The sequence below is a fragment of the Pteropus vampyrus genome, unplaced genomic scaffold (genome assembly GCF_000151845.1).
Source record: "Pteropus vampyrus isolate Shadow unplaced genomic scaffold, Pvam_2.0 Scaffold30, whole genome shotgun sequence".
In the NCBI taxonomy this organism is placed as follows: domain Eukaryota; kingdom Metazoa; phylum Chordata; class Mammalia; order Chiroptera; family Pteropodidae; genus Pteropus; species Pteropus vampyrus.
This window is the reverse complement of record NW_011888811.1, coordinates 11,371,855-11,399,316: the sequence shown is the minus strand read 5'-3', so window position 1 is coordinate 11,399,316 and position 27,462 is coordinate 11,371,855. Positions and strand designations below refer to the sequence as shown.

General features: G+C 38.4%; 2 protein-coding genes across 8 annotated transcripts in view; one reads left to right on the top strand and one right to left on the bottom strand.

Annotated features, from left to right (window-relative positions):
• The window catches only part of CNOT8 (CCR4-NOT transcription complex subunit 8), a 45,175-nt gene that overhangs the window by 5,119 nt on the left and 12,594 nt on the right, over window positions 1–27,462 (top strand). For 2 of the 4 annotated variants that reach the window (XM_011356757.2, XM_023528642.1), the window contains exons 2-7: window positions 670–853; window positions 1,838–2,031; window positions 4,858–5,019; window positions 5,618–5,762; window positions 6,424–6,534; window positions 8,236–9,709. In XM_011356757.2, the coding sequence (XP_011355059.1) occupies window positions 737–853; window positions 1,838–2,031; window positions 4,858–5,019; window positions 5,618–5,762; window positions 6,424–6,534; window positions 8,236–8,385 (879 nt within the window). In that variant the 5' untranslated portion in view covers window positions 670–736 and the 3' untranslated portion in view covers window positions 8,386–9,709. Of the gene's footprint in view, window positions 1–669; window positions 854–1,837; window positions 2,032–4,857; window positions 5,020–5,617; window positions 5,763–6,423; window positions 6,535–8,235; window positions 9,710–27,462 lie in introns of those variants that run through there. The other 2 variants (XM_023528643.1, XM_023528644.1) reach the window with 2 other exon arrangements.
• The window catches only part of GEMIN5 (gem nuclear organelle associated protein 5), a 35,839-nt gene continuing 20,816 nt past the window's right edge, over window positions 12,440–27,462 (bottom strand). The window contains exons 18-28 of one of the 4 annotated variants that reach the window (XM_011356752.2): window positions 27,295–27,417; window positions 26,104–26,202; window positions 25,553–25,690; window positions 24,487–24,634; window positions 20,842–20,961; window positions 20,017–20,227; window positions 18,216–18,467; window positions 16,540–16,702; window positions 15,440–15,944; window positions 14,112–14,211; window positions 12,440–13,522 (exon numbers count right to left, since the gene is read on the bottom strand). In XM_011356752.2, coding sequence (XP_011355054.1) covers window positions 13,355–13,522; window positions 14,112–14,211; window positions 15,440–15,944; window positions 16,540–16,702; window positions 18,216–18,467; window positions 20,017–20,227; window positions 20,842–20,961; window positions 24,487–24,634; window positions 25,553–25,690; window positions 26,104–26,202; window positions 27,295–27,417 — 2,027 coding nt within the window. In that variant the 3' untranslated portion in view covers window positions 12,440–13,354. The remainder of the gene's footprint in view (window positions 13,523–14,111; window positions 14,212–15,439; window positions 15,945–16,539; window positions 16,703–18,215; window positions 18,468–20,016; window positions 20,228–20,841; window positions 20,962–24,486; window positions 24,635–25,552; window positions 25,691–26,103; window positions 26,203–27,294; window positions 27,418–27,462) is intronic. The other 3 variants (XM_023528633.1, XM_023528632.1, XM_011356753.2) reach the window with 3 other exon arrangements.

Genomic DNA, 27,462 nt, shown 5'->3' with positions numbered 1-27,462 from the left:
CTCAAATTCAGATTTTTCTTGAGATTGTTAAGGCTGAAATTAGCAAGAAGGATTGTGTTTTACCACTAAACCCTTATTTGCACAAATCTAAAGAGGCACTATATTAAGTTAATTGCTTCCAGCTCTATTTGACTTTTGCATTGTAGAGAAAAAGAATTTCCTTTTCTTGGTGGGTAGTAGGGGGAGTCCTATGCCTATATTCATCATATGGGTGTAAAGATTTTAAGTATGAGACTTAAAGTCCACATCCTTTCAGAGATCCCAGCTACATTTTAACTGGCTAAAGTGATTCCTTTAAAAATGTTTCCACAATTTGGTTTCTTAGCAAAACACTATGACAGTTAAGGATAGGGAATATTTGTGGTCACAGGGGACTATTTTAGTCTTTAGGTATTCTGGAGAGGGCTGAACACTGGTTTAGTGTAGTGATTTTACTTCTGTGCTAAAGGAAAGCTTGTGAAAAAGTTTCTTCAAGTTTCTTAATAATTTTTAAGTTCTTTAGGTAAAAGAACTGAGTATGAGTGTATGTGTAGAATAAATATAATAGTTTTAATATTTTAGCTTTAACTGGTGACATGATGGTAAAATGTTGTTTTGATGCCTTTGTCTTTTTGGCATCTTATACCAGTATGTAAATTTGTGTGATTGCAAAATGTGTTTTGAATCTAGATCAGATCAACCATTGGCTTGACCTGTAACATAGTCAGCTGAAAGTGACTTCTCAAGTTTCTTCAGGATGCCTGCAGCACTTGTGGAAAACAGCCAGGTTATCTGTGAAGTCTGGGCCAGCAATCTAGAAGAAGAGATGAGGAAGATCCGAGAGATTGTGCTCAGTTACAGTTATATTGCCATGGTAAAGAGCTCTACTTTATTTGACTCACCTTCTGGTATGGACTTAGGAAATGTTTAATGTGAGTTTTTGAAATAAATGATTATATTAAAGCAATGGTAAATTAAACATGATGGGAAGTTACATTGCGTTTATGAAACATCAAGGTAGGCAGTATATCTGAGAAGTATATAGCCTCTAATGTCTTAGGTTTTTTTGTAATGTCGCTCCGTGTTTGAAAGTCTTCAAAGCAGAAGTATGTCAACCCATAGGGCACATCTGCCCCAGATACGGTAAATTTCTATAGTGTTTAAAACAATTTTTTTAAAATTAGTTGCCAGCATTTAAAAATCAAGGGACCTTACTTAAACACAGATTTTTGCCATCTCTGGAAAATTGTGAAGATCTGGCAATATAGAATCCACATTCCTGCCTGACGTTGAGTGGCTGGCCATGGAGATGATATCAGGGGCCTCTTTTAGAGGAGTCACGTATGCTTTGCTCCAGTCCCATTTCTCGTAATTTTCATACACAGTCTGCTTTACTCTTTCACATGAGTTGCCTGGAGTTTGTGACTCTTGCTGTAGAGATTATAAAATCAAGTCTTTAGCCTGATATTTAGTACTCTCTATGGTTTTGTTCTTTTTACTCAAGCTAAACATGGCTATTGTTTTTTCGGAATGGCTCTTTCACTTCCCTATTTTTATATTTTTACTCATATATTGTTCTCAACCTAGAATGTTCTTAAATGACTGTATACCTACCTATAGTTAGCTACTTCCATTTACATCCTGTGTAGGGTCCTCCAGTTGTTCTGTAAAGCTTCATGATTTTAGTGCTTTTGTAGATGCCAACAAGATCAGTATTTTAGGATAGATTTTTGTGCCCAAGCTTGGGGCTTGTCACATAACATTTATAAATTGAGGTAAAAATTTTGTTTTATGAATGATCAATTTAGCATCCACTGTTTTGTGAAACCTCATGATGAGAGACTTTTTCCTTTTCTAGGACACAGAATTTCCAGGTGTTGTGGTGCGACCAATTGGTGAATTTCGTAGTTCCATAGATTACCAGTATCAGCTTTTACGGTGCAATGTTGACCTTTTAAAAATTATCCAGCTGGGCCTTACATTCACGAACGAGAAGGGAGAATATCCCTCTGGAATTAACACATGGCAGTTCAACTTCAAATTCAACCTTACGTAAGTGTCTGAGACACTTTTCAGTGTTATTCTTAGATCTGCTACATTTGTGCAGACTGTGATTTCTAACTGATTTTATTAATTTTAAGTTTCGTTTCCACTGAACCCAGGGAAGGGTTGGAAGAAGCAGTCAAACAGGATGGAATAAGGAGGAATCTCAGAAAGTCAAGTCTCATAAGGAACTCTTATAAGTAAACAATAAAAAGACAAGTAATGTAATTAAAATGGACAAAATATCTGAATAGACCTTCTCCAAAGAAGGTAACACACATGGTTAATAAGCCCATGAAAAGATGCTCACCATCATGTCATTTGGGAAATGCAAATCAAAACCACAGTGAGATAACATTTCATACCCACTAGGTAGCTATAATAAAAAAGGCATAATAGTAAATGTTGGCCAGGATGTGGAAATGTAAAATGGTGTGGCCTCTTTGGAAAAAGTATGGCTGTACCTCAACAGGTTAAACACCCAACAATTCCACTTGTAGGCCTATACTCAAGAGAAATGAAAACATACATTTGTGAAAAAACTTGTAGGTGAATGTGCATAGCAGCTTTATTTGTAAAGGCCCCAAAGTGGAAGCTGTCCAAATGTCTGTGAACTGACAGTTGGATAAATTAAACATGGTGTATCCACAGAATGGAATGTTACTGGGCACTAAAAAAAGAATGAAGTACTAATATATGCTATACATGGATGAACTTGGAAAACATGCTAAGGGAAAGAAGCCAGGCACAAAAGGCCATATGTATGATTCTGTTTATTTGAAATGTCCAAAGTAGGCACATCCATAGACACAGAAAATAGATGAGTGGTTTCTAGAGTGGTGTGGAGAGGTTATGGTATAGAGAGAGATTGCTTAATTGGCACAGGGTTACTTTTTGAGGTGATGAAATGATTTATGACTGATTGTGGTGGTGGTGGTGGTGGTGGTCACAATTCTGTGATATACTAAAAACTATTATATACTTTAAATGAGTGAATTGTTTAATTTGTGAGTTATATCTCAATAAGACTGTTTAAAATGAAAAAGTCAGTTTTCCAGTTAAGAGTTCAGTGTTTGAATTGCAGTTCTGTCATTTCTTAGCTGGGTGATTTGGGTCAATTATTTTCTCTCTGTAATTGTTTCCTTATTTGTAAAAGAGGGTTATAAGTATCTTTCGTAATAGAAGTAAGGTATAGAGTGGGTGTTAATTAAAGATAGTTGAAACTAAAGCCTATCTGATAGTGGGCAAATTTTGATGTAATTTGAAAAAAGTAGTTGTAAACACAGATAAAATTTATCATCTTTGCACTGTTGTGAAACAGACCTCCAGAACTTTTTATCTTGCAAATCTGAAACTTTATAACCCATTAACCAACAGTTCCCTTTCTCTTTCCTCCAGCTCTTGGTAATCACCATTCTACCTTCTGTTTCTATGAATTTGACTACTTTAGATACCTCATATAAATAGAATCATGCAGTATCTTGATTGTTTTATGACTAGATTATTTCACTTACCATAATGTCCTCACTTAACATAATGCTATAGCATGTGGCAGGATTTCCTTCATAAAACTGAACAATGTTACAGTGTTTGTATATACTACATTCTGTATATCCATTCATCTATTGATGGACATTTGGGTTGTTTCCACCCTTTGGCTATTGTGAAAAGTGCTGCTGTAAACATGGATGTGCAAATATCTCTTCGAGACCCTGTTTTCAGTTCTTTTGGATATATATGCCAAAAGAAATGGGATTGCTCGATTATATAATTCTGCTTTTAAGTTTTTGAGGATTATGTACTTTTTAAGAGGAAAATTTGGGGGAGATTATTATTTTGCTGATTGTTTGAGGTGGTGTGAGTATATTTCTTATTGGGCCCCGGTTATTTAATAATACTACTTTGTTTAACTAGGCACCAGGAGTATGTAATAGCTCAGGGATAATTTTTTGATTGCTGTCCACGTGTTTTGGAGGTTTCTTTGAGGTTCAAAGAATAATTTTGGGAGATAATCTGGATTTTTCCTCTCACTATATTTTTTTAGTGTATTGCAAAAACTTATTTATACCATAATGATAATATAATACATAAAATAATGTAATATTTTTATTGCAGGGTTTGTGTATGTTTAAAATAATGTTTATTGGAGGTGCAACAAAAGATTGGGACTCAAGAATGGCTTTAATTTAGTGGAAAAAATTTAAAATTGTGATGATTTTCTTTCCATTTGTCTATCCTAAGTTTACCTGAAAAACAAATGAAAGGAAAACAGCGAAATCTAGTGGAAAATGAGTCATTACTTTCCCTGCTTTTGTGTCATGTGATATTCTAAATATTCCTGTTTAATGGATATATCTTTACAGTGAAATATAATGCCGGATTTACAAAGGCTGTGGCATATCTATGAATATTGATCGAGAGAGATGGTCTATGATATATAGATGTATGTGTAGGCAGAGAAAATAGTTTGCAAGGATATATAAACCAAGTTGTTAACAGTTATTTCTATGGGCTAGCATGATAAGAACATTAATTTTTTTCATTTTCTGCTATTTGAAATATTTTTGTATTGGTTCTTTTTTTACACAGTGAGAAAAGGTGGGTCTTTTATAATTAGGAAATTTATTTTATGGGTGGAAATCCCATTTTTCTAACTGTTACAGGGATAAGATCATCTACTTTGCATGCTTGCTGGAATACTAGAAAGAATGAATTGGTCTATTAAATTATGAAAACATTTCAAGAAAATGTTATATAATAATGCGATTAGAATATTGTTGCCCACTATTTCTGCACATTATCCATCAGCTAAAGAGTTAACGCCTTCTTTTTTAGAGAGGACATGTACTCCCAAGATTCCATAGATCTCCTTGCTAACTCAGGACTGCAGTTTCAGAAGCATGAAGAGGAAGGGATTGACACATTGCACTTTGCGGAGCTGCTTATGACATCAGGGGTGGTTCTCTGTGACAACGTCAAATGGCTTTCATTTCACAGGTCAGTCCCAGGGAATGTGTTCTCTCTCAATTTGGGAGTAGGGAATTGAATTCTTACGTTAGTTTTTGCAGTCTTGTGGGCTCTCTTCTGTTGGTCATTAGTAGTTGAAATGATAACTGTTACTCATGTGTCAGCTTTTAAAAAAACATTTTGGAGTTCATACTGGTTTATTTCACACAGTATTGGGCTCTGTCCGGTGGCTGTTAGGCGGTATATTCCGGGTAGAAAGATGGAGGGTGGGAGGATTGAAGCACTTGGTTGTCTTTTTTTTGTCTTTTGGCTGGCTTGGAGTTTCCTATGTACTCGAAAGCCAGATTCCCCTTAGGAGATATTATTTTACCTTTTCAGTACTTTAGAGTTTTTGATGAATAGAACCCATGTTTATAAATCTTTGGGTTCTCTTATGTATCTCCCATATTAGTCTGTTATGTTGTTTTTTAATGGAAAGTTCAGGTTACAGTAGGATAACAATTTGGAAGACAATGTTCCTAACACGAGACAAATAACACGAGCATCATAAGCTTTGAGAAGAAAAGTGGTTGAACTCTGGGGCCTGATAACTGCTGCTTTTTCACCTTAGTGCCTCCTTCTCTTGCAGTGGCTACGATTTTGGCTACATGGTAAAGTTACTTACGGATTCTCGTTTGCCGGAAGAGGAACATGAATTCTTTCATATTCTGAACCTTTTCTTCCCATCCATTTATGACGTGAAATACCTGATGAAGAGTTGCAAAAATCTTAAGGTATACAATGTTTTTCTTAATACTATCGACAACAAAAAAGCCAGAAAAGCAGACTTATCATTTTGCTTTATTGTCATTTGTTCAGCATGTGTTCTTGAGTGCCTGCTAGATGCCAGCATTATGCTAGAGAGGTTGTATATAGAGCTGATTGGCATAAGGATTTGTGTGGTAACTGTCTTTAACCTGGCTATGAAGGGAGCCCTCTGCTACTCTTATCCTAAGGCAGGTGTTCTTTACTTAGGGCCCATGAACCTAGTGAAGCAGTTGGTACTCAGAGGTGTATGTGCAGTTTGTTATGAATGGGGTCTATAGTGTACCAGACTCTCAACTCTTAACTCCAGATAATTTAAGAACTCAATACCCTAACTTGACATAGAGGTTTTCTGTCTTGAATTGGATTGGCATTTAGTATTTCCTCAACCTTGTTTTATAGCGATGAGGACTTTAAGGGGCAGAGATCTGACAAAATTAGTGATATAGAAAAAAAGGAGTGAAAAGTGGAATATAACACAATGTAACAGGCTGGGTTAAGAACTGTTAAGTAAATGGCTTGTTCCCACTTCTCATCACCAAAAGAAGTAAACTCAAGAATGGACTTAGTTGATGCTGATAGAGGAGTGTTGGGTCTGTAATAGTATCTTTGTTTTCCGTATGTTTGCAGGGAGGTCTTCAGGAAGTTGCTGATCAGTTGGATTTGCAGAGGATTGGGAGGCAGCACCAGGCAGGCTCAGACTCACTGTTGACGGGAATGGCGTTCTTCAGGATGAAGGAGGTAAGGCTGAGGAAGCGTGTGGTCTTCGCGGGCCGAGGTTTGTTGGAAATTCATCGTTTCTATTTGAAATTGATGACCCAGCGTTGTGAAAGCAGTTGGTTTTTGTTTTTTTGTTTTTGGTTGGTTTCTTATGGTGTTCAACATATTAAATGTAGTTCAGGCAGCAAAGGAACCTTCTGAAATGGAGGCCACTCGGCATGCATAAGTCTACAAGTGTGTTTGGTGTTCCTAGCGGCTCTAATCCTTGCAATGATTTGCTTTTCTTCTGACGTCTACAATGTGAACACATTTGTTAGACCATCTACTTATTTTGTGCTAATAAATAAACATAAAGTTCTGTTAATTATGAAATATCTCACAGGTGACATACTCAATGGTGAAAAGCTGAAAGCTTTTCCTTTAAGATCAGTAACAGGACAAGGGTGCTCACTCTCACCACTTTTATTCAACATGGTATTGGGAGGCCTAGCTAGAGCAATTAGGCAATAAAAAGAAATAAAAGGCATTCAAACCTAAAAGGAGGAAGTAAAAAAAAAGGGAAGTAAACTGTCATTATAGGCAGATAACATGATATTATATATGGAAAATCGTAAAGACTCCACCAAAAACCTGTTAGAACTAATAAATTCAGTGAAGTTGCAGGATATAAAATCAATATAAAAAAATCTGTTGCATTTCTGTACGCTAATAATGAACTATCAGAGAAATTAGGAAAACAATCCCACTTACAGTTGTATCAAAAGGAATAAAATACCTTGGAATAAATTTAACCAAAGAGGTGAAAGACCTGTACACTGAAAACTATAAGACACTGATGAAGACACTGAAGATGACACAAATAAATGGAAAGGTATTCTGTGCTCATGGATCGAAAGAATTAATACTGTTAAAATGTCTATACTACCCAAAGAAATCTACAGATTCAATGCAACCCCTATAAAATTCCAATGGCATTTTCACAGAAATAGAACAAAGAATCCTAAAATTTGTGTGGAACCACAAAGGACTCCAAATAGCCAAAGCAATCTTGAGAAAGAAGAACAAAGCTGGCGGCATCATACTCCCTGGTTTTGCCCTCTGAGGTACCTTTGGCAATGTCTGGAGATACTTTTGGTTGTCAAAGCCTGGTGGTGAGGATTTGGGGGAGGGATGTGCTACTGGCCAGGAATGCTGCTAAATGTCCTGCACTACTACAATACACTGGACAGCTCCCCGCATCAAGGAAGTATCCTGCCCAGAAACAAAGTTGAAGAGATAATATCCTGCTATAGGTGCTAAATGCCCATTATCTCACTCATCACCACCTATTAGTATATCACTCCATTGTATAGTAGGGAACAGTGGCTTAAGGAGAGTCAAAGTGACTTTTCTAAGGTCACACATTGAATCAGTCTGAGTGTGGAGTCCAGGCGAGACCACCGCTCTGCCTATTAAAGAGAAGGATGGGCATTAGTACTAAAAACGGCAGCAGCAACAGCAGCACAGGGATCCTGGCAGTGAAAGAACTCGTGGAAAGTAGAAGTCTGTTCAGAAAGCATTTAAAGGTTTGGAGCCTTTCTTTATGGAACTGGTTTCCAGTTGCCTAGATTTTCAGGGCTCTAAGAGAGCTGGGAGGTGCTGATATTGTGTTGAGACTTGGCATGATTCTTGGCAAGACTCTTGGCATGATTCTCACCACTGGTTCTCTATCCTATTCTGCAGTTGTTTTTTGAGGACAGTATTGATGATGCCAAGTACTGTGGGCGGCTCTATGGCCTGGGCACGGGAGTGGCCCAGAAGCAGAATGAGGATGTGGACTCTGCCCAGGAGAAGATGAGCATCCTGGCGATCATCAACAACATGCAGCAGTGATGGCAGCGAGGCTCTGCAGGGTGGGCCCGACTCTAGAGTGGTGCTTACTGTGCTAACTCTGTATACTTGTCTTCCTCCCCAAGAGAAAACGCTTCTTGAGTAAACTGTACCTACTGTCTGCATTGAGCAGAAAGACTTGTTTTACTGAAGACAAAAGATGTCTTTATTTTAGATCCAGAAGAGGGGATTTTGTAAACAGGCCTTCCCTATTCCTCATCCCTAGGCCTTTCCTCTCCAGTTGCCTCCTGCCACCAGCATCCATGACTCATTTGATACCTTTTTAAATATCCAGGACAAGTGAGAAACAAACTAGTAAAATGTATATAACTCTTGCCTGTTGTCATTCTTTTTCTTTTAAATTTGTTGCTAATCTCTGAAGATGAAAACTTCTTACTATGATTCTCAGCTGAGCTGAGGGCTTCCAGGGACAGTGGAACAAAATGGTGTTTTTTTAAGTGTGGGTTGTAAGTGTTCAGTCTTTTCATTTTTTTTTGACCCTTGAGGACATTTGCTTTCCTCACACTTTGTTAGTCTTTTTTTATGTACTCTTATATGGAAATGAATTATGTACTTAGTGCTGAAATTTGAAGACCAGATAATGAAAACTTTTCTTAAAAACAAAATTCTACTGAATCTACCTTTTTATTCATGAGGAACTCCAGAGTGGGTATTAGTTAACCACTATCTTAAAGTCTGTGTTCCATTGTGCCACTATTTGCTATCATGTGTGCATCATTTGAAATCACTTTAAATTTTCATAAAATATCCTGGATTTGATCCTTAGTAATATCAGATTTTTGGATCACAAGCGTGTTGTGATTTCAGATGGTCATCTGTATTTCCCCACCTCTCTTCTCTTTTCCCTGCTTTTCCTTTCAGCAAACCTGAGGAGAAGTTTGGGAGAAGGATTAATGTGAGTACAAGGAATGTGAGTCTTTGAAATGTTTTAGTGGTTCATGTAAACAGGGCAGTAAGGAATTTGGTTTATAGAGTTCTCTTGGAGTAATATCCCACAACTGGGATAGGAAGCTCAGGACTATGATTTTTTTTTCCAAACTACTCATTTAAAAAGTACACTGTATTTTTTTTCGAATGACTACAGTATGGATAATTTTGAAAAACCAAAAACTCCTTTGGAATGGTGGAAATGAAAACTGGTAACTCACTGAAGTGGATGAATAGTCTTGCATTTTAAAAGCTTATGGAAAACTCAATTTGAAATGATTCAAAAATGTCAAGTCTTATAAGCTGGTATTTAAGATGCTTGTAAATATATTTATGTTTTTAATTTTGTATAATAAAGATTTCTTTTTAACCACTGGCATGAACGTTTGGTCTTTCATAGCTGTGAATTTTTGGCTCTAGAAATGGTTGGTTGCCGTCGGTAACATCGAAGCATCTCAAATCTGTCTCCAAACTCTTGCCTCAAGTTGGTTTGTATACAGAAGGTCTCTTTGTAGGAAACTTTTAATGAGCAGCTGTATAAATGGAATCATCACTTTATACCCATCACCGATTGTTGGGCCTTACCAGGAAACCGGTTTTAATTCCATTTCCTGGGGCCACTCCATTATATATGGTGAATTAGCTTGGTAATTAGTGGAATTCTCTTAGACAAAATGAACTTCTGATATCCTGGGCTTGGCTCAGGACTTTGTTTCCAACCCTTCCCATTGGCACAAAAAACGTGGAGTTGTAAGAAGTCAGGTATAGGACAGATCTAGGATTTCGACCCTGTACGGGATGTTCACATGCAGGAAGAGACATTTATTACTAAGATTTGCGGTAAAAGCAGCATAGGTCAGTGGTTCTCAACCTGGGTGTTGTGGTATGCTGGTGTCTATGAGCCCTGCACAGATGTCCTTCCAAATTTGGATTAAAGTAGGAATTTATCTTTGCCACAATGGAGTACAGACTTGTCAAGAGAAACATTGCGATGAACAGTTGAAGAATTCAGTGTTGAGTGGGGGTCTGGTCATTGCATGGGAGAGATAAGAGCTTATAAAAGTGATGCTAAAGAAAGGGCACAAATCTATTAGAACTGGCAAGAACTTCGCCTTCTGTATAGATGAACACATGTAGGGCTGTGTGAGTGGTTTTACTCAGGGATACTCCTGAAGAGTAACCAAGAGAATGCTAACTATGGGTGCAACTGTACCGTTCCACACATACTGCCAGATGTTCTTGAATTCCAGTGTTCAGCCAACCCTGTACGGTTGGACACAACCATGAGCCCAGTTGTCAGCTATTGCCGCTGTGAATGAGCTTAGTCTTTAAAGTCCAAGCTATTAATGAGTATTCTTTCAGTTTCATAATTTATTCAGCCAACTCTTTAGGAAGGAAAAAATTTAAGAGGCACTTTTTAAGATGTGACTTACTGAGTTTTTTTTTTGTTTTTTGTTTTTTTAAAGATCTAGCTTTAGAATTTAAAAATGGCAAACCCCAAACAGGAAATATTGGTCCTCATAGTTTTCATTATGTACCTACTAGACCCTGAGTAGGTGCTGGGGATGACAGCACATGGAAGATAATCTCTACCCTCATCAGAGTTTACAGCCTACTGTGTTGCCAGACAGTAAGTAGTTAACAGAAATACAATTCGTGAGCTGTAAAGTATAGGACACCGATGTCCTTGACGTTGAGGTTCAGGGAGATTTTTTAGAGAAAGGACACAGAAACAGATCTAAGAGGTGAGTAAGAGTGGGCCAGGCAGAGGAACAACATGGGCAAAACCCCTAAAATGATGAGAACTGACACAGCTAAGGGACAAGTGTGGCTGGATTCTAGAAGCAAGGATGAGTGTTTTGACAGGACACCAAGAAATGAAAGATGGGCTCAAGTAAGACCTTATAAAACACATTCAAGATTTTTTTCCAGCAGCCATGAGAAACTACTGAAAGATATTTTTAAACAGGGTATTGACAAGGTTTGATGTGCAATTTAGAATAGTCACTGGTATGTGAAAAATGAAGACTAGAGTATTTAAGAAAGCGCATATTTAGATGTATTGGGAGATCAGTGTTGTCATCTGGGTAAGGTGATGGTGATTTGTATTTGAGATAAAGTTACCTATTAGAGGTAAAGTTACTCTGGATGGGGTAAAGGACCAAAACCAATTCTTCCGTTGCTTAGTGATATATTTTACCTACTCAGAAAGCTTGAGTCAACTCTCAGTGCTTTGGCTCTTTATAGTTCTGATAATTAGACAGGTGGAAATGAAAACTATTTAAGTTAGAAAGGGTTGAGTACATTATATAGTGCTGGAAAGATGAGTTTGAAAGGAAATGGAGTTGGGTCATTTCTGTTATTTTCTGCTATTGGGTAGTTTTATTGCTTAGCTGTCAAGTAGTAATTCTTTTCTTACCAAGGCAGTAATCGAGTGTGCAGGATTTTCCACCCACAGGTGATGGTTTTGGTAAATCATGAAGGAGTTTAGAATTTCTAATTTAATAATATATACTGCTCTTTACTCAAGTGGAAGGGGATAAATATTTTTCCATCTCTGCAAAGTGTTCACATTAGCAGATTGTAGAATCGGTATCTAGTTCTCCCACTCAGTCACGCTTGCTCATATCTTTGCAACCAAGAAGATTCTCCAACCCCTGTTAACAGTGCATCTTATCTTCTCTGAGTCCACTTAGCTGTGTAAAGAACTATGAGGATCAATGTTTCCTTTTTTGGGTTTAGCATTCTTAAATTCTAAAGCTAAATCTAAAAAAAAATACCCCAGCAAGTCACATCTTTGAAAACTGCCTATTAAATATTTTCCTTCTTAGAGTTTCTGTTAATGAATTTTATTATTGCTGCCCACAGCAACCCCAAACTGAGGGAAAAAAATGGAAAAAGAAACTGGACACTCAAGCAGAAAAGCCTTCAAAATGAATTCCAAAAGAAAATAGTTCAATTATTGGGAAAGAGAGCTCCCTCTCATCCCTACCCCACAGACTGTAATTTTCATGTCCTAGTAACTGGAATATTACGGAAACATCTGTTCCTGACATAGTTCAACTATTTCAATAACTGAAGAGAAGAACAGACCTTAAGAGAATGCTTATAAGTCAAAAAAAGAAAAAACAAGGATTTACAGTTAAATAGTATGTAGCATCCCATTATGCAATGATCTAAAGGGGGAGTCCAATGATCCAAAACTTACATATACAAAATTAGGAATACGCATTTTCCCTCAAAGATTGTCTGTGGCTTCAATCTAATTCTCAAAAGGTCCCTGTGACCTGAAAAAGACTGAGAACCACTGAAACAGTAATTTCTTCTTGAACCATTTTCATCATTTCTTATAATGATCAAATAACCCCCAGTCATTTCTTATAAAACTGAAGGGATAAGACACATTTGAGTTAGTTATTTGTTCTTCTAAAGCTTTAGTAAGTGATTTGAGTATCATTTGATTTGAGCAATTACATCAAACAATAAAACCAAATTTTTGACCTAAATTTCAGACAGAGGGTAGAGAATCAACATGATGGGTAAGGCCTAGTTCACATTCAAGTATAAGTAGTAGAGCAGAAGGGGAGAGCCCAAGTTAACAAAAACAATTTAAAAATGTACCAATAGTCATAAAATGCCACAATTCTATCTTGAACGAGAATGACATGTTTACGATCAGATGAAGCATTTATAAAGGTCGCTTGTGTGTAAGAACATGACACTTTGGGTGATTAAGTTTCTCCTCTGGGTGAAACCTGCATAAGGCTTTAGAGATGACCAACAATCACTCTTACAGGTGTCAGTTCTCGTAACGACGGCTAGTTTTTGATGACCCTTTAGCAGGAAACCACAATTGAGCCCAAAGTCAAATTCTACTGTGTCTAGGGTAGAGTTGACTTAAACTTGACCCTCATATTATTTGGATCACTGCAAAAACATCTAGAGATCAGAGCGAATGTCTGACAGAGGTGAAAGGTGTCAAATGTTTTGAATTTGGCACAATTTCTTAAAGGTCTTTGAAAGTTCATGTGCAGAAGGTCTGGCAGTGTCTTTTGTAAACTTTAGTGTTGCCGTACTTCTGAAGGAGCTCTTGGGCTTGTTGCTGCATTTCTTGGGTCACGTGGCCAGGACACTGGGACCTGATGTGAAGCAGGACAAGACAGGACTCCAGCACATCTGGGAATGGCCAGGTCTGAAAGATGACATGAGAATGAACAAGGAACCATTTGCAAAAGAGCCACAAACACCTGCACAGAAGGCACCAGTAACTCAAGTCTCATCTACTGACACTTCTCAGGCACAGCTGAGCCATTTTTCTCAAAAGGCAATGTCTTGCTCTTCACAAGTTACTCTTGAGGAGAGATGATACTTAAAACCGAGATGGCTACTGGGATGTCCTCAGACAAAATCTATCTTTTTTCTAGCGCTCGACTCCAATTAATTTAAAATGTGATGCTTCTATTACTACTAGGGCCACATCCAAATACACCTACCCATCTGTAAGCTATCAAATACAAGGCACTGACTTTAATTTTACTTTACTTCCCAATTACAAAATTTGTTAGATTTCGCTAAAAATTGAGGTATAAAATTGCTTGTGTTGTCAGTAATGCAACTCTCACAAACATCTTAGCTAACCAAACGCAACTGGACCCTAAATTTTTAAGCATACACATGAGTAGATTTTAGAAACTGAAAGTAGATGACCTTAAAGAATTCGGTATAGCCAATTGACAACACAAAAAGTAATGTTGTACCAAATGAACTGCTGTAAATCTTACCTTAACACTCTCAGGAAAGTTAGCTATTCTCTCATTGGCTTCAGTAAGTCTTTTGGTTAATTCAGGCAGAGAAAGTGGCTCATTTTTCTCTTCTTTACTACTGGTAACAATAATAATAATAAAAACATAGTCATGTCTTGCTCTGGGTAACTTTTAACTCCCATCTTTAAATACAAAGGTTAAGAGAAGGCAGTTTAATGCGATGTGATATAAAGTTTTCAAAATGCAATATTATTTCTCATCATTTCTCAAATCCCTACTTTTTAGACACAGCTCCAATGAAAATCTGGGACCCTTAGGGGATCCAACCTGCAGCCAGTGCAGAGGGCCTGGGTTTATCCGAGGAACTGTTAGAGAGAGCCTGGGTTCCTAACCGTGGGGTATGTGGATGCACATTTTTCTGGGGAGAGTGTGTTAAGCTTCTCGAAGGGGTCCTGTGATCCAAAGAGCTACTGGGTTAGAGAACTTTCCAGTGTTTTCTTTGTTATTAAAACCAAACCTAATGCCTCTTAGAGTGTGGTAGCTTCTTGGAGAAGTGTCTCAAAACTCTGACTCAAGACTTTAATGGGAGTATTTTTAGAGCAATAAATATAAGGGCTTCAAAGCTTCTTAATTTTCATTTTTTAAAGTTAGTAATAACAGCTATATATGTTTATTAATTGTTCTAGTTACTGTTTTAGGCCCTGTGCTGCTAGGGGACATAATCATAATAACCAATCAATAATCACTGCAAACACCCACAGCAAAGTGCCTATAATAATGTGCACTCTACAGTGACTGGTGATGGGCTCCCGTCATCCACCTGGCCCTGGTTTTTAATGGAAATGGTTGGCATGCTATGACCTTCCAATCATTTGGGATGTTCTCAGTTCAGTGTGCAGTTTTTATACATTACCCTCTTTGTGTATTTTTTTGTGATAGTACAGAACTAAAAAACAATGGTTTTCATTAATGATGCAATGATACAACTGCCCATTTTACATAACTGATAGTTTTGGAATCTTATTGCACAAAGGTAGGATTTTACTACACTATTGTTATTAATAACATTTGTGATTTTGTTTAATTCTCAAAAACAAGCAAGGTAGGAGTTGGTACTGCCATTTATAGATGAGAGAGCCAAAGCTCAGAGATGCTAAGAATCTTGCCAGAGGTCACTTAAGGCCAGGATTAGAATCAGCATTTGACATTAAAGCCCAGGCCCTAATTACATTATGCGGCTTCCAAGTCTCTTGATCAGTCTCATCATGCACAGATTTTTTTTATCTGATTATATGAGAATTCAGCAGGGTATTTTTAATTCCATCTTGTATTGATTTAATACTTACCACTGGCTCTGAGGATTACACAGGGACTGTTCTGCTTCCTGTTCAGGGTCATTCTTATCGAAACCATTCACAGTGGGTTTACAGAGTTGACTCTTTTGGTGTTGGCGGATCATTTCTGCTAAGGTCTCCTGAACTTCAGCAACGGTTCTCTGTGAGTTTTGGAGACAGGCGTGCTGTTCTGAAAAGAGCTTCTTACAAATGTTCAGCATTTGTTCACTCTCTTCCGTGAGTCTCATGTCTAGTTCTGGAGGCCTGGCTGGCTCTGGCTGAGAAGCTTGGGGGTCTATTTCTTCAGAGCTGGCATCGTCCAACTGCTGGCTTTGCTCAACAGAGGTTGTCCTTCTGTGAGCAGCCCTTACCCAGACACTGGATTTGGGGCAAGGCGTGGAGAGAGACCACCAGAATTCATACAGATGTCCATAAATAAAAAAGGCCTCCAAACTTTTGAAAGCTGGTGTTGCAGAGGACTGATGGTCACCCATTCTGTCTCTTAAGTGGTCACAGCCTAGGAGAAAAAAAGGATTTAGGTTGTGCATTTCTTTATCTGCCAGAAATCTGGCTTCCTGCCTGCACATTGTTTCCTATCAGCTGAAAGGCAGATTCCAAGAAAAAGGACAGCAGTGATCCATGGGACCACACGTCTTCCTCCAAAAGGAAACCAACAACTAAACATTTTCCTGGCTTAGGACAATGTTCTTGTTGCTATATGCTACAAGTCATTCAAAGCATGACAGAAAAAGTATTCAGTCTGTCCTACTGAAGGCTCTGGGGATTCGACTGTGCCTGAAAAATCACAATGATTTAGTTCAATGACTATGAAGCTGAGGAATGTCTATCTTTTCGCTGTGCTTCTCTATTCTCACTGACTTGTGAGTACAATGCTATGTCTCCTTCTCTTAAACTGTGTGTAAGAAAGTAAGTAGGGGCAGTAAGGAAGCTAGGGCCAGGTAAAGGAAAACAGCTCAGTCATTCCGGCTACCTCTTAGGAGCATAGGTAAGAGAATTCAAACTTTCTACTAAATGACACAACTGGCCAATCTCTGTCTTTCAATAACCTATGCACTCCCAGTGCCACCCCGTTACTGTTGGGGCTCATTTACCCTCAGGAAGAAAGGCTGAGTGCACTTCCTGCATGATGGTGAAGTTCCCTGAGTCGTAGCTCCTGACCACAGCCCGAAGCAGTGCTTCCACAGCCTGGTCCCAGGAGGCCACCTGCTGGCTCAGCACCGCCAAGGTCAGGTCATGGCAAATGTGAAGCAAGAGCTGAAGGGAGAAACCAGAGTCTCAGTTAAACATCCTCCTACAGAAAGCACTAGGATGACATGAGACATGTTCCTACTAACTGCACTTGGAAAGGAGTACACACAGTCCACATTCAGAAAGGTCCTCCTTCCACTACCCATTTTTGCTTCCGCATCCGAGACTTGTATGTCTAGTTGCACGGCAACGTAACACTGGTGTTAAAAGTCTGCGCATGCCAAGAAAATGCCTTGATATGTGCATTTAATTAAAACAGAAAGTGAGTTCTGGAACTAAAAGCTGTAATTTCAAAAAACAAGCAAACCTGGAGTATAATTAAGAAAATTTATCAATTTTAAGTGAGCAATTTGAGGTTTTGGTAAATATATACCTGTACAGTTATATGTGCTATAACTACAACTAAAAACTGAGACACAGAACATTTTAATTGTAAAATATTCTGCTGTGCCCCTTTGCAGTCACACTCCCGTCTCCCCAGCTCCTGCCAACCACTGATCTGGTTTTTGCCACTATAATTTTGTCTTTTCTAGAATTCATATAAGTCGAACTGTAGAGTATGTAGTCTTTTGTGACTTGGTTCTTTCATTTATAATGATGCTGAGATTCACTAATATTTCTGTGCATCAGTAATTTGTTCCTTTTTGTTGCTGCATAGTTAGTATTCCACTGTATGGTTATGCCACAGTTTGCACATGCTGACAGACATTTGGGTTGTTTTTAGTTTTTGGCTATTTGTGCACTAAGCTGTCGTTAATATTTTGTACAAGTCTGTGTGGACACTTGATTTTATTTGCTTTAATGAAATATCTAGGCAGTGGGATTGCTGGGTCATCGGGCACATGAATGTTTATCTTTATAAGAAACTATCAAACTGTTTTCCAAAGTGTTATACCATTTGAGAAAGTCTTGTTCCTCAATAATAATGTTCCTTCATTTTCAAAAGAGAAAGTAGATAAACTGAGATGTATCCACAGGATAAGTAGATTAGTTATAATAAATCAACCTGATGTCTGCATCAATGTGTATAGATTTTATAATGGTTGCTGAAATAAGCACATTATAAAATAATACATGTGGTCTGACAGAGGCCACCTTTAATGCACTAGGGAAGGGGGATAGGACTAAGGGCACGCGAGAGACTTCAACTGGATTATATTTCTTTTACCGAAAAACAAAAGAAAATACAAAACAAAATCAAAAAAATTCTATGAAGCAAAAATAACAAAATGTGAACATCTGTTAATTCTGGTTGATGGCTACTTATATTACTTTCTGGGCTTTTCTATATTTTTAGACTTTTTTTTTTTCTTTTATAAGGGGATGCTGATCTAAATCTAACTTCAAAGCTGAAGGGCTTCGGTTAGTCTGAAGGGATCTTTCCAGGTTGCCTGGGCTTGCCATAGTCTTTTCTGAGGTGAAAACTAGCACTGGACTTGCTTCCTTATTATACGAGATATGGATTGAGGAAGTGTTATAACTGAGTGATTAAAATCAAAAGCTCATGCAGGCGGGGTACCTGTTTGGAGGGAGTGTTATTTGTAGCAGATGGGTACTTGATCTTCTGCAGCTGCTGAAACGCTGCCTGATAGTGCTCTGGGGTGTCCAGGCTGAAGGCGCTCTTCCATATTGCAGTGACCCTCTCCACGAGGGGCCCTTCCGTGCCTGTGGACCAGGCGTTGTAAGAAGAGGAGCTTTTGCCCTCTGGCAGCTGCCTCTCCTCCAGGTGCTTGGACAGTAGCTCAAGAAGGCAAAACACCAGTCTCTGACCCTGGAACCCAACCACAAAGGACAGGAGCTGTTAGGCAAAGTGCTTGATTATCTAGACGGTCCTCAGTGTCTCACAGAATCCCCCTTTATGTCTGTAGCAGCTAAACCCCCTTAGTAGGCTGCCTGCCCAATGTGAGTCATGTGTGAAAGGGAAAAGAGATCGTGATCTAAGAGACAATTTTTCTGAATTCTTTTTGGGGGAATTCCTATCCATAGCCTTTAGAGTCCAAGCAAACTTTTTTTATAACATGGAACCCCAACTATAGCCCTACCAACTGCAGTGTAAGCCAGATACAAGCCAGCTATCTACCTAAGACTTGTGGCCCAGTTTGAGAAAAAAATGGGTTGGGCTCATCCAGTTCTTTCCTCCTGCCTAAAGTTCAGATTAAGGATTACAGAGAAAAGCCTAATACACAGAAGGTGCTGGAGTAGATAGCTGTGTAGATCTGAGCTGGGGCAGTGGTTAGGGATCACGTCCAAGTAGGTTTAACACAGAGTGAGCTGGAAGAGAAGAGAAGCACAGAGAGAGGCCTGGAAAAACTTTTATTTTTGCTGGCTTTTCAGTTACCATGAGATTCTTTGTGTACTCCCATAATACTATTTTCTCAGTTAAGCTCGGGAAGGTCTCTATTCTATACAGCCACAACAGTCCTCCTCAGAACAATATTTAGCATAAACTAATAGGTTTTCTTCCTTTGTTAAGGATGCTGTTCAGGAGGAAAACAAGAAAAGAAATGCTGAATAACCATTCTGGAAACTTTTTTGTTATGGATAAATTAAAATCTTTCCAGATTTGGTTATTTTAATAATTTACCATCTCTGAGGGTATACCACTTTTGCCTCCATTTTCATTTTGTAGTTCCCAGAAAGCTATCTCCTCACCTAGCATTTTTCTTGAGCTTGAAATCTTTAGGCCCAGTTACTTTATGAGGGAAAGAGGAACTGAAAAGGGTCACTGACAAAGTTCACGTTAGTATCTAACAAGCAAAGTCATTTAAAATGAACCAAATGTTTATGTATAATTTTGGAAACTAGGTGCGAGTGCTGATGCTTTTAAAGTAATCTCAATTTTGATGTATTAAAAAAAGGCAGTGGTAAGTTTCTCATTTTTAATCAGATGGGAACAAAACATTTAACAAAACCTTTCAATTTTACCACACTTCTTTATGGCATACAGCCGACGAGGAGTGCTACAGACATGATTTCTGTTTGAGGCCAATCCTTCTCCTTCAAAGACCCTCTCCCCCTTCATTGATGTGCTGATGACATTAATGAAGAAACAACAGACTGGCAGCCCAGGGGCTGAGCTGACAAAAGTTTCTGCATAGGAGTTAATGTCAATGACCACATTATCTCTTACTCTGCACATGGCAGCTGACGAGCCATGGAACTTCAGTGGGGCAGTATGATCAAGGCTTGCTCAACACCTCTAAGGATACCTGCCAAATTGGTACAGCTTGTGCGACTGAGTTATTCACTTTGAGTTCTGACAAAAAAAGGCTTTAGGGCTCTTCCTTTTTAAGTATCAGGAGATGCAGTAACAGACTGACCTTCAGACTTTCATGGAGCTGCAGAGCTTCCTGGGCGCCCACCCAGTTCCTGGCCAGAAGCAGCTCTTGGGCACATCTGAGAGCCAGGGAAGCAGACAACTCATCCTCTCCCACGATCGAAGCCAACTCTGCGGCTGTTTTAAGTGATGCTGCATCCCCTTTTTTGGCCAAAACTTTGGCTGCATCATAAGCGGAACCAGCGCCTAAATAGCTACAATACAAAAGAAAACTCAATGTGTCATAAGCAGATCTCCTACTCCTGCTCCCCAGAGGGTTGAATCTGTCAGCTTTGCTCTGCCTTGTATGTGCCTTCCTGTGGTCCCAGGTATGTCACTGCCTCCACTATTCTTGTGAAGGCTGAGGACAGCGCAGCACAGAGAACAGGAGACAGCATCATATGGGTTAAGGATATAAAGGAACCTCAACACTTGCTGAACTGAACCCTAGCAAAGGACTCACTTTCTTATTTTCTTTATTTGATGGTGCAAGACATCCCTAGAAAAAGATGTAATTTCTTACTGCTGCTGAAGTTTCTTGAACAGTTATGGTGATATATAAATACCAAGGAGGTAGATTTTTTAAAAAATAATTTTTAAATTTTCAGTTACAGTTGATATATAGTATTATATGAGTTTCAGGTGTGCCCAAGGAGGTAGATCTTGATGGGTCTTACAAAGCTAGGTTTAATACACATAGATTTTATCTCTCTATGACTCTACCTCCACCTCTAAGCTGATCTCTTATTCTCATCCTGCTCTTCTGTGTCTTAGCTCTTCTCTGTTTGGGTGCACTCCTGTCTCCCTCAGGAGACATTTAGCGGCTTACCATTTAGCGGCTACAGCATAATGGCCATCTTTTTCAAGGACGGCTCCCCAGCTGAGGTACAGGTCCTTTAGGATCGGGTCCTCTGGGCGCAGCCGGGCCTTGGCGACCACAACAGCCTCCCTAGAGGTGAGAACAGATAGTTGGCTGATTTGAAAAGGCTTCTCTGTAAGGGGCTCGAGGAGGGGCTGCAAGATAGGACAAACTGTCCCTTTGGTGTTGTTCCAACTTATGAAAAACTGTATTCCTGCATAAAGGGGAAGTTAAAACCACATGCTGTGATCAATTCTTCACCCAGGCCAGCAGTTCTTAAAGTGTGGTCTATGAATTCCCAGGGGTCCCCAAGGCCCTTTCAGGGGGTTCATGAGATCAAAAACCATTGTCATAACAATGCTAAGAGGTTATTGCCTTTTTTCTCTGTGTTGACATTTGCACTGACTGTGCAAAAGCAATGGTGGGTAACTGCTGGCATCTGAGTGAGAATCAAGGTAGTGGCCCTTGTAGTTGGAAAAAAAAGGTAAATGTCCTCGATAAAGCAGTAAAGATGACTAATTTTATTAAATACCTAAGTCCATGCCTTTTTAATATTTTGTGTGACAAAATAGGAGGGCTATTTTATATTCTTTGCTGCATTCCAAATTATGATGGTTTACTCTAAGAAAAACTTATATGAACGAATTGTAAGCTGAACGAGATACTTTTTTCATGGAACCTAATTATTTCTTGAAAGAATGACTACCAAACAATAGTTATTTAGTGCTGGGGATTTGGCAGAATGTTTTCTCAAAAATGAACAAAGTAAGCCTGTTACTTCACAGAAAACTACCAAAAGATATAAAACTTCTGAGTTGCAGGTGTTTTAGATTAAAGTGATCTAGACAGCAATATTTAAGAAGTATTTTGAGATCTCAACTTCTAGCCCTGATGGAGTAACAGGGACCAGACTGACCCTCCTGCCATGAGACTAAAAAACTGGACAAAATACGTATGAAACAACTGTTTTCAGACAATTGGCATCAGGCCGCAAAGGAGTGTCACCCCAGACAGAAGGGATCAATGATGTGAGCACGACCATAGCCTTTCTAAAGCCATTTTCCCACGGGGAACCCCAGTAGAGCTTCAGCAGTCTCTCTGAGTTGAGGACAGATGAAGCAACTGGAATTTGAGGGGATGGTAGAAAGGAAGAACTATCCAGAGAAAGAGCCCCGGAGCTCTTTGTAGGGATCCCACTGAGTCTTTGGCTAAACAGAAAGCCAGGCATGTGCAGGAAACTCCTTAAGGCTGGATGAAGAACAGTCGGGGAATTGTAAGCTGAGTAATTCCCAGAGCTCACTGAGCCTGGGGACTTTTGAATTTTGACCAGCCAGACATGTAAATTCTGATTTGTTGAACATAGAAGGCATTCAGTAGGTACCAGAAGGTAGGAGGACAAACTAGTAAGGATTTCTCTAAACCTGCCCCTAAGTAAGCTTAGAAATAAGCCATGAAAAGATCAAGCCGATCCACAAGCAATTTTACTGGTTTGCCAAAACAGAGTCCAACACTTTAAAGACAAACCAAAAGAGGATAAACCAAAAGAAATCTCACCAAAGCCATAATATCAAATGGCTGAAAATCAGTGATGGAGAAATACCTGAAAACAGTTAGAGAAAAAGGCATAATTCCTATGTAACAAAGATAAGGGGAGGACAGAGTTACAGCAAAGGGGGTCAAACATATGGTGATGGAAGGAAACTAGACTCTGGGTGGTGAGCACACAATGGAGTATACAGATGTTGTATTAAAAAGTTGTGCACCAAAATTCATATAACATTATTAACCAATGTTACTTCAATAAATTTAATTAAAAAAAAAAAATGCAGTAGAGTCAAGACAAAAACAATGCAAGCCAAAAGAAAACAATGACATCTTTAAAAGACAAAACTGCCAATCTAGAAGTCAACATCCAGTGAAAGAACTTTTAAATGAAGACAAAATTAAAGATTTTTAAAGACAGACAAAAGTTGATGGAATGTGTCACCGGCAGAACCACAGCACAGAAAAAATGTTGAAGTTTTTCAGGTGAAGAAGGAACTGATAGCACCTGGAAACTTGGATCTACATATGAGAATGAAAAGTGCTATTAATAAGTATGTGGGAAAATATTTTAAAAGTTTAAAAATGATTAAAAAAACTTTTCAATAGTAGAAAGGATAGGAGGAAGAAAAGAAGTATGATGTATACAAGAAGTGATACAATATTATTTGAAGGTAAAATGATAAATTAACAATGCTCATCATAAAGTAAACATTTCAAAAAAGGAGTATAGCTAATTAGCCACTACTGGAGATTTAAAAAAAATTCAGTTGATCCAAAAGAAAGCAGGAAAAGAAGAAATGAATAAATAACAGATAGGACAAATAGCAAGATGGTAGATTTAAATCAATCATACCAATATTTACATTAAATGTAAATGGTCTAAACATTCCATTTAAAAGGCAGAGACTAAGAGATGATAAAAAACAAGATCTAACTATATGTGGTTTACAGGAAATACTTTGCTTCTTTTGTTTGTTGGTACTTACATATGTACAGCCATATGCCACATAATGATGTTTCAGTCAATGATGGGCTGCATATATAGCAGTGGTCCCGTATGTTTATAATGGGGCTGAAAAATTCCTATTGCCTAGTGACATAGCCACTGTAACGTCATAGTGCAGTGTATTACTCCCATTTGTGGTGATGCTGATATAAACCTGTGCTTCCTGTTGTATAAAAGTATAGCAAATACAATTATGTACTGTACATAATGATAGTAATGATATCATTATTAGTAATGAGAAATGATGATGTTACTGGTTTATGTATTTGCTATACTATGCTTTTTATTATTAATTTAGAATACTCTTTTACTTATAAACAGTATGCCATGTTACACCTGCGGCCTCATGCATCTGGTGTTTACCTTGTTTCTTGACTGCATCATTTTCTCTTGTGCTTGATTTTGAGCTATACCATACAGCCAGGTGTGTAGTAGGCTATGCCATCTAGGTTTGTGTAAGTGCACTCAGATGTTCCCACAACTACAAAATCACCTAATGATGCATTTCTCAGAATGTATCCCCATCATTAAGCGGCATATGACTGTATTGTAGTTAAAGAATACTAACTTGGATTGGAAGGATTCCAATTAGAAATTTATTTCTAAAAAAGGGGTGAGGAGAGAATTGGGGAAAGGTAATTCACCTAAATCTGGAACATTATACTTAAAACAAATAACTTGGGGCACATGGAAAGCTTTTGGGGTGGCTGGTAAAATTCTGTCACTTCATATGTGGGACTTAAACAGGGAGTTCCTCTTAATTCATTAAGCTGTTCATTTGTCTTATGCTGTCTTCTCTATTTGTGTTCAAGTAGCACAAATAGTAAAGAAGTTTACAAAAGTAAAGTTTAAGAAAAGATCAGTGGCCTATATTGTTAAGAATTAACATTTGTTAAGTATAGGTGGTAGGTGCATTGATGTCTGTTAAGCTATATACATATATTTCTGTTTCAAATGTTTAATTACAATAATAGTTTTATGCTAGTTATCAGGAATCAGAGCTGTTAAGTAGATTAATTTCACGTTATTTCCAACTATTGCTTCAACAGTAGGGTTATACAGACCTGTAGAAATGGTTTGACTTGAGCAGCTCCACAGCTTCATATACTTTGTGGATAGAAAGTAGGTGAGAGGCAGCCTTGACGTACTGATCCTGAAAACACAACTGTTTGGCAAAAGCTTCTACAGCCCATAGCCACACATGGTAACCAGCTTAAAAAAAAAGAAAGAAAAAAAAGTGGTGGTTAAATAAGCAGGTTTTAGGGGAAAAAAATGTACATATGTACATTTGGGTTGAAATGCCTTTTAGTCATTAGTAGTAAATAGCAAATTTAGATACTAATTCAATTGCCATTATAGATCATCTGCTTCACCTACCTCTCCTCACATCTACATTGTGAAACATAAATTGTTTCTTTGATTATGCAATACATACAAACTTCAAGAGGTACAAAAAAGCATGGAAGTCAGGATAGTAGTCACCCTTGTTGGGGTATGTGAATACTGACTGAAGGGAGCATGGGAGAAGCTGCCAGGGTGCTGGTTACAAGGGTGTAGCCAGTTTGTGAAATCTGTGGTAACTCAAGTATAGCATACTTGAATAAAAAGCTAAAAGACTGGGCATGGCATAAAACGTCCAAATTCCTTTCCCTGGAGACAACTGTTATTACTAGTTTCTATTGAAGCCTTCAGAAATAGTCTATGGATATATACCCACATGTGTAAATATAAATGATAGAGTACTAAATGTTCTGTTGTGCATCTATACTTTGATTCTTTTCACTCACTATATTTTGAAGTTCCATTCCATGTCAGAATGCACAGAGCTGCCTCATTCTTTTGGTGTTTGTAGGAGTTTCTGCTGTACAGATGTACAAGAGTTAACCAGTCTCTTATTGATGGACACAGAGGTCGTTGCAGTCTTTTGCTATAATAAACACTGCTGCAATGACAGCCCATGTATATGTCATTTTGCATGTGTGAGTACAGTTAAATTCCTACAATTAGAATGGCTGAGGGTATGCATTTTAAATTTAATTATTAGATATAGCCAAATTGTCCTTCAAGACAATGTCCATCTTTAGTGGACGTATCCTAGAGATGACAGAGTTTTAGTTGAAAAGAACATACCGACTGGAGCCATAGCCACGAGATTGTCTGTCAGCTCCCCTCTTTCTGCTGCACTCTGGAGAACACCTTTTAGATCTCCTTTCCAAAGCATGAGCTGATGAAATAACTCAGGATGGCCATTTTCCAAGTGACCTTTTCCTGTTTGGAGGACAGATAATGTTTGGAAGAAGTTTCAGAAACATCTGCTTGCACTGACTTCAAGAAAAAGAAAGGCAAGATGAAAGAGAAGAACAAATCCCTCAAATTCATAGTCACATGCTGATGGGTGAGTCACCTCCCAGAGTGTTCATAATGGGGCCAGAAGCTCACTCAGTCACTTGTTCACTCACTTTCACCCTGTCACTCACTCAGAGTGAACACTGTATGTTTAGGGTCTTATGACAGATGCAAGGGGTATGTGTGAGTATACATATTGGGGAGCTCAAAACCTACTTAGCTGACATGGAAAACTAACCATTAAGATGCCACAGGATGGCAGCCATAAGAGGTCCCTACAAAGCCTTAAGGGAGTATAAAGATGGAGGAGATTGTATTGACTGGAGTTGCCTCACCTTCGACCTCAATCATTCTGTACAGTGTAGCCCTGTCTGTGAAAAGCCCCAGGTGAAATCTTTCCTCAAGATCAGCAGACACATCCTCATTTAGCTCTGCTAATTCAAAAAGACAAAAAACCAGAAGTGATTACATAGGTTAGTTTTCTGTCCAATTACTTCCAACATGTTATGCCCAGAACACCAATTTCAGACACTAAGAAGGAGTGCTCGGCCCTTGTTCACCCTAACTGAGACCCCTGCTGGTTGCAAAGGTAGCAAAAATCTGAAAATACTTCCAGTTTGTTAAGCTTAGCCTTGGCCAATCCAGTGAGACAATTTAGTTTATAGTTTGCTCAAAAAAAGATTTTTTGGGAAAAAAAAGGAATATAAAAGCCAACTCAAAATTTAACATGCATTTAAATGCAGTAAAAAAGAAATTCAATATTCGTTCCACCACAAAGGGTGGAATTCGTTCTCTTGTTTTCAAAAAAGTCAAATGAGTAATTTTCCAACAAGGGAGATAATGTAAAACTATATGGTTAATTGTATAAGTTATAGGAAATCATCATAAAGTTCCAAGAAGAGAGCTATGTATATAAGAGCATAAAATAACTCTGGAGAAAGACAAGGAACCTGATAATAGTGTGGCCTTGGGGGAGAAATGGAGGAGTGGGTGTAAGGGGTGGGAGAGAGATTTACTTTCTTTTTATACTGTTTGAATTTCATTTTATCATGTGCATTCTTTTTCAACATGTAAAATTCAAAATTAAAAAAACAGACATTATATGAGGGCTTTGAAAATTTAAAACCAAAAAACCTGTAAACAAAAACTTCCATTACATTTTTTTTAAAGGAAGTGCCATATTACGGTATACCTCTAATAAGCAAATAATTATTTTTCCTACATGAAGATACTATTGATTCATGCTAAGATATTTAAGCCATCATACCAATTCCAGCACACAGATGGCTGGTAACAACTCGATTTATAACAATAAAAGCAGAGTATTACATCTCGAAGGCATTGAAGAGTGCTGAGAGGTCAGGATGGGGAGTTCGACAGCGGGGTGTGGGAAAGGAAAGGTTGGAAAACAATGCAGAAATACAAACAATTTGGTATTTGTTCATTCAGTTAACAAATAAACAAATACTTCTTGTGTGCCAGTTCCCAGAAGATGACGGATGGGCCAAGGAAGTGTATTTTTGTACCTCTGGAGTGTTTTGCAGTTGCTAGTACCAAACAGTCCTGATGAAGCTCCTCTTTGGACCTGTGGTCCAGGCTCGTACTCAGCGGAAGCATGGAACGGGCTTTTCGCTTCTTGACTAAGGCTTCTGAAATGCAATAGTAGTACAGACTGTCTGAAGAACAGCGATCAG